The sequence below is a fragment of the Mus caroli genome, chromosome 10 (genome assembly GCF_900094665.2).
Source record: "Mus caroli chromosome 10, CAROLI_EIJ_v1.1, whole genome shotgun sequence".
NCBI classification, from domain to species: Eukaryota; Metazoa; Chordata; class Mammalia; order Rodentia; family Muridae; genus Mus; species Mus caroli.
The window spans coordinates 121,501,223-121,508,486 of record NC_034579.1 but is presented as its reverse complement, the minus strand read 5'-3'; the positions used below and the strand labels follow the sequence as shown (position 1 = coordinate 121,508,486).

Genomic DNA, 7,264 nt, shown 5'->3' with positions numbered 1-7,264 from the left:
TTACAATTATTGTAAAGTAACTATATTCCTAGGCTCTAATGTTCCCAAATTGTGCAGGATTGAGTTTAGCACTTTGATGATAAGTTTGATGCCTGTGAGGTGACGAGAATGAGATTCAAAGAAGGTAGGCAGATTCCTGAGGAGGTTGTCACTGTATCTTCAAGTGATCCAGAGATTATTTCCTGTGTGTCTCTTTCGTACTTCCAGCTCCCATGAGAACTAGACCCTTGTTCTCTGAGACAGTGACACAAATGTAAGAGTCTTGATTATGATTGGCGTTGACATTGGATTTATCTTAGTAATAAGGGATTTTTTTAATTAGTTGTATTTATTTTATGTTGGGGATGGCACAAATGAGCCATGGAGTATATCTGGGAGTTCAAGGACAACTTGCCAGAGTCAATTCTATCCTTGCATCATGTGATCCTAGGGTCAAACTCAAGTTGTCAGGTTCAATTTATATATATGTATATATATAGTATATATATATATATATATGTGTGTGTGTGTGTGTGTGTGTGTGTGTGTATAATTTATATATATACAATTGTATATATACAATTTATATATATACAATTTATATATATATATGATGTTTGTGTGCATGTAAGCATGTATGAATGTATGAGTGTGGGTGCTTATTTATGTGTACACATGTGCAGGTAAAGGCCAGAGGGTGGTGTTAGGCATCTTCTCCAATCACTCTCCACCTTATATTTTGAAACATACTCTGGAAACCTAGTGTTCACTGATTCACCTATGCTGGTTAGCCAGTGAACCTCAGGGGTCCACTTGCCTCTATATCTCCATCTCTGAGATTACAGATGTGGGCTACAATAACCAGCTTTTTTTATATATGGGTCAATGATTTCCATAAATAAGCAAAGCTTAGGCTGAAAATCAAAGAGATATTGTTACCCTTGGGTTGAATTCAATGACCCTTAAAGAAAGATGTACCAGAAAGGAGAAGTGATTGGAGGATACAGTGCTTCCAACATGTGCTTTCCATAAATTGATTACTTACTTAACACCTGGTATTTGCACATGAGTTCAATGTCAAGCTTTATTATAGGGAACACATGAGAAGAAGAGAAGAGAGTCTAGGAAATGAAATGTATGTATGTTGAATACAGTTTTATACAATCTGAATTTAAAGAGAGATCACTGCTAGATATGCATAGAAGGATTATTGCATATAGATTCTATTTGAAAGGACTCAAATGTAACCCAAGGATAGAATGCTTGCCTAGCCTGCACAGGGCTCTGAGTGAATTCCCAACACTACAAACAAAAGTCACAAGCTAAATTTCACTTAAAATCATAAGACTTGCTACATACAGCTACCACAAACACCAAGTACACACCAAATAAGCATATAATTTTTATACAGGGTGAGCTTGAAATTATAACTGGTGGGGGATTTTGGAGAATCTCTACAGAAAGTCCAAATCGTTTGTTACGTAGCTGTGTTTTGTTAAATCCTAGCAAGATAGGAAGCTTCTATCGAACATCAATTTTAACTTTGAAACAAGAAAAAGTGCACAAAGGTAAATTAAACCTTAGTGCTGATGTTATCATCAATAAAAACCCATTCAAAATTACACAAAAGATATAAAATATATTTGAATAGTGGTACAGAGAGGTAGAGAATCTTAATTATTATGTTGTAACTATTAAATTGATCTATAAGAAATACCTTTTAAAAGTTACAAAGCATGGAAACTTACAAGCTTGGGAGAATAGGAGAAATATTAATTACCAAGACAAGGAAGGCAATGCATATGAACCAGTTGTTTGGGTTTGCTTTCTTATGGCTAACAACTGTAGAACTGTAGTCTCCATATATTCTGATAGAGTACCTTTTTTTTTTCAAGAGACCAGATAAAAATCAAGAGTCAACTATGAAGAACCATACAGTAACGACATTCATTCTCCTGGGACTAACGGAGGATCCACAAATTCAAAGCCTGCTTTTGATTTTTCTGCTTCTTACCTACTTGTTGAATATAACTGGTAACTTGACAATTATCTTACTTACATTAATAGATCCTCACCTTAAAACTCCAATGTACTTTTTCTTGCAAAACTTTTCCTTCTTAGAAATCTTGTTCACATCAGCTTGTATTCCTAGATACTTGTATAACCTAGCAACTGGTGACAAGACCATTACCTATGGTGCCTGTGCCAGTCAAGCATTTTTCACCGACCTTTTTGGAGTAACTGAATTTTTTCTCCTGGCCACCATGTCCTATGACCGCTATGTGGCCATCTGCAAACCGCTGCATTACACCACCATCATGAGCACTGCCAGCAGAAGACTCCTTCTTTGCTGTTGGGTGGCTGGGGTGATCATCATACTGCCACCCTTTAGCCTGAGTCAAAATCTGCAATTCTGTGATTCTAACATCATTGATAGCTTTCTTTGTGATGTGTCTCCCTTCCTGAAGATTTCCTGCTCAGACACATGGGTCATTGAGCAGATGGTTATAGGCTGTGCCGTGCTGACCTTCATCACAACCCTTTTTTGTGTGGTTCTTTCCTATGTGTACATAATCAGGACCATTCTAAGATTCCCTTCTGCTCAGCAGAGGAAAAAGGCCTTTTCTACCTGCTCTTCCCACATGATTGTGGTTTCCATCACTTATGGCAGCTGCATCTTCATCTACATCAAACCTTCAGCAAAGGACTCAGTGGCTATCAACAAGGGGGTAATAGTACTAACTACCTCCATTGCTCCCATGTTGAACCCATTCATTTACACCTTGAGGAACAAGCAAGTCAAACAGGCCTTCAACGATTCAATCAAAAAAATTGCCTTAGAATGCCAAAATGGATGATTCAAGATTTCATAAGATATTGGTGGTCCAAGCCTTCTCTAGCCATGAAAACACTATCTGGTACAATGAATATATACTACTAAATTATACTCCAAATCAAAATTTTAACTCAGAATGTGAATATTAATAAAAATATTATGTTTATAAGAAAAAAGTAGCAATATTTTATTATTCTATTTATAACTCCCCACAACAAAATCCTTGACTTATTATATAGGCATTCATTAACTCATCCATGATCAATTGGATGATCAAAATAAAACACACACACACAAAAAAAAACCAATAACCTTGCACTCATGTAACAAGAATTCATAGAATAAATGTTCAACTAAAATGTCTAACTACATCCCATCACTGACATGACTCAGCATCTGTTTTAATCAGTTGCTGGTTGAACCCTCTCAGATGACAGTTATGCTAGGTGCCTGTCTGCGAGTATAGCAGAGTACCACTAATAGTGTCAGGGGTGGGCTCTCTCTCACGACATAGGTCTCAAGGAGGGCCAGTCATTAGTTAGTTATCCCCTCAATTTTTGCTCTCTCTTTATCCCTACACATCTCATGGGCTGGGAAAAATGTGGATTGGTTTTAAGGTTTTGTGGCTGTGTTGGTCTCCCCGTTCCTCCACTAAAAGTCTTGCCTGGTTACAGGAGGTGGCCATTTCAGGTTCCATATCCCTTATTGCTAGGAATCATAGCTAGGGTCACCTCCACAGACTCCTGGGAGTATCCATTGTCCTAGGTTTCTAGTTCATTACAGAGATGTCCTCTACTGATTTCAGTTCTCTCTCCCAGTACTCACTCCCTCCATCCTCCCCACACTTGATCCCTCCTGTTCCCCTTCCTACCTGTGGTCTCCCTTTCCCCCATCTGCTTGAACCTGCTTGCTCAAGGGTGGAGCTACCTGCTCATTCGTCCTGCCACGCCTACTGCTGAACCCTGTCGCTTTGCTGCTTGGAAGAGGCACACACGTGTTCGTCCTGCTACTGGACCCTGAGTTACTTGGCGGGAAATCGGGTTCCCTCCCCCTTCCTTTATAACTGAGTGTCTGGAAATAGTAAAATTGAGCTTTGATCAGAATCTTGTCTTAGCTTCATTCCCTTCTCTCGCCGCCTAGCCCCTCTTCTCTTCCAGGTTTCCAAAATGCCTTTCCAGGCTAGAACCCAGGCTGTGATCTGCTGGCCGGACACAACACCTACCCTCTCTCTCATTCAGTTCCATCCATCCATCCCACCATGATGTCTATTTTATTTCCCTTTCTCAGTGAGATTTAAGCATTCTACCATCAGCACTCCTTGTTACTTAGCTTCTTTGGGTCCATGGATTGTAGCATGGTTATCATGTACTTTATGGCTAATATCCACTTATAAATGACTAAAGACCATGTGTATCTTTCTGGGTTTGGGTTACCTCACTCAGGATGATTTTTTAGTGACATCCAATTGCCTGAAAATTTCATGATGACTTTGTTTTTAATGGCTGAGTAGTATTCCATTGTGTAAATGTACCACATTTTCTTTATCCATTCTTTCATTGAAGAGCATCTAGGTCATTTCCAGTTTCTAGCTATTATAAATAAAGCTGCTATGAACAAAGTTCAGTAAGTGTCCTTTTAGTATAGTGAAACATCTTTTGGGTACATGCCCTGGAGTGTTATAGCTAGGTCTTGAGAGGAGCTATCCACAATTTTCTGAGAAACTGGCAAATTGATTACCAAAGTGGTTGTACAAGTTTACACTTGTACAACCAGCAATATAGGAGTGGTCCCTTGCTTCATATTCTCAACTACATGAGCTGTATCTTGAGTTTTTTATCTTAGTTATTCTGGTTAGTGATGGAATTTCAGAGTCATTTTTATTTGCACTTCCCTGGTGGCTAAGGATGTTGAACATTTCTTCAAGTGATTCTCAGCCACTGAAGGGTCCTCTATTGAGAATTCTCTGTTTAGCTCTGTACCTGATTTTTAAATTGGATTATTTGATTCATTGATGTCTAACTTCTGGAGTTTCCTTATATATTTTGGATATCAGCCTTTTGTCAAATGTAAGGTTGGTGAAAATCTTTTCCCAATCTACAGACTGTCATTTTGTCCTATTGAGGGCATCCTTTGCCTTACAGAAGCTTTTCAATTCATAAGGTCCCATTTATCAATTGTTGATCTTAGTGCCTGAGCTGTTGGTGTTCTGTTTAGGAAGTTGTCTCTTTGTGCCAATGCTACTCTTACATCAAGACTATTCCCCACTTTCTCTGCTATCAGATTTAGTATATTAACACCTTTGGTCCACTTGGACTTGAATTTTGTACAGGGTGATAGATATGGATCTATTTGCATTCTATTTCATGTAGACATCCAGTTAGAAAAGTTGAAGATGCTTTCTTTTTTTCCCATGTATACTTTTGTCTTCTTCATTAAAAATCAAGTGTCCATATTTGTATGGATTTACTTCTGAGTATTCAATTCAATTCCATTCTCGGTCAGCATTTCTGTTTTTAATGCCAATACCATGCAGTTTTTATTACTGTTAGTACAGCTTGAATCAGGGATGGTGATACTTCCAGAAGTTCTTTTTTTTTTTTCATTTACATTTCAAATGCTATCCCCTTTCCTAGTTTCCTCTCCAAAATCCCCTATACTGTCCCCCTTCCCCCTGCTCCCCAACTCGCCGTCTCCCACTTCCTGGCCCTGGCATTCCCCTATACTGTGGCCTAGAATCTTCACAAGACCAAGGGCCTCTCCTCCCACTGATGGCCAACTAGGCCATCCTCTGCTATGCAGATGGAGACATGAGCTCTGGGGGTACTGGTTAGTTCATATTGTTCTATTGGATGGAACACATAGTCCCCAATGAAGGAGCTAGAGAAAGTACCCAAGAAGCTGAAGGGGTCTGCAGCCCTATAGGAGAAACAACAATATGAACTAACCAGAAGTTCTTTTATTACACAGGATTGTTTTAGCTATCCTGGGTTTTATTGTTGTTGTTGTTGTTGTTGTGTTTCCATATAAAGTTAAGTATGGTTATTTCAAGGTCCATAAAGAATTGTGTTGGAATTTTGATGGGAATTGCATTGAATCTGTAGATTATTTTTTGTAAGATGGCCATTTTTACTTTGTTAATCTTAGCAATCCATAAACACAGGAGATATCTTTCCATCTTCTGATATCTTCTTCAATTTCTTTCTTCTGAGACATGAAGTTCTTGTCATACAGGTCTTTCACTTGCTTGAAGTGACACCAAAATATTTCATATTATTTGTGGCTATTATGAAGGACTTTGTTTCCTGATTTCTTTGTCAGCACTTTATCTATTTCATAAAAGAAGGCTACTGGTTTTTTTTTTATTTGATTTGATTTGATATTAGTTAATTTTGTATCCAGCTACCTTCCTGGAGGTGTTTATCAGCTGTAGGAGTTCTCTGGTAGAATTTCTGGGGTTAATAATGTGTACTATCATGTCCTCTGCAAATAGCAATACTTTGACTCCTTCCTTTCCAATTTTTACCACCTTGATCTTCTTTAGTTGTCTTTCTGTTGTAGTGAAAACTTCAAGAACTACATTGAATAGATACAGAAAGAGAGGATAGCCTTCTCTTGTCCCTAATTTGAGTAGACTTCCTTTAAGTTTCTTTCCATTTACTTTGATGTTGTCTATAGACTTGCTGTATGTTGCCTTTATTGTGTTTATATATGTGCTTGTATCCTTGATCTGCCCCAGACTTTTATCATGAAGGAGTGTTGAATTCTGTCAAAGGATTTTTTTTCAGCATCTAATGAGATGACCATGTGGATTTTTTTTTCAGTTTGTTTATATAGTGGAATACATGGACCGATTTTTGCATATTGAACCATCCCTGCATCCCTGGGATAAAGAATACTTGATCACAATAGATGATATTTTCAAGGTGATTTTTATTTGGTTTTTAACTTATTATTTTTGCATTAGTGCTTATAATGAAAATTAGTCTGAAATTCTCTTTCTTTGTTGAGTCTTTGTGTGGTTTAGGTATCAGGGTGACTGTGGGCTTACAAAATAAGTTTAGCCATGTTCCTTCTGTATTTATTTTGTGAAATAGTTTGAGGAATGAATGTTAGTATTAGCTCTTCTTTGAAAATCTGGTAAAATTCTACACTAAAACCATCTTGTCCTGGGCTTTTTTTTCCTTTTGGTTGGAAGTCATTTAATGACTGTTTCTGTTTCTATTTCCTTAGGAGCTATAGGTCCATTTAAATTGTTTGCCTGATTTTTATTTAACTTTGGTAGGTTGTACTCATCAAAAAATATCATCCATTTCATTTAGATTTTTCCAATTTTGTGTTTTTAAGTTTGGTTTTTTAAGTAAGACCTAATGATTCTTTGAATTTCCTCCATGTCTATTGTTATGTCCCCCTTTTCATTTCTGATTTTGTTAATTTGGATATTCTCTCTCT

General features: G+C 37.5%; 1 protein-coding gene across 1 annotated transcript; it reads left to right on the top strand.

Moving 5' to 3' along the window:
- Positions 1-1,901: 1,901 nt before the first annotated feature.
- LOC110303755 (olfactory receptor 6C2-like) lies at positions 1,902-2,837 on the top strand. Its single transcript, XM_021174961.1, has one exon. The coding sequence runs from the start codon at positions 1,902-1,904 to the stop codon at positions 2,835-2,837; it is 936 nt and encodes a 311-aa protein (XP_021030620.1).
- The last annotated feature ends 4,427 nt before the right edge of the window (positions 2,838-7,264 follow it).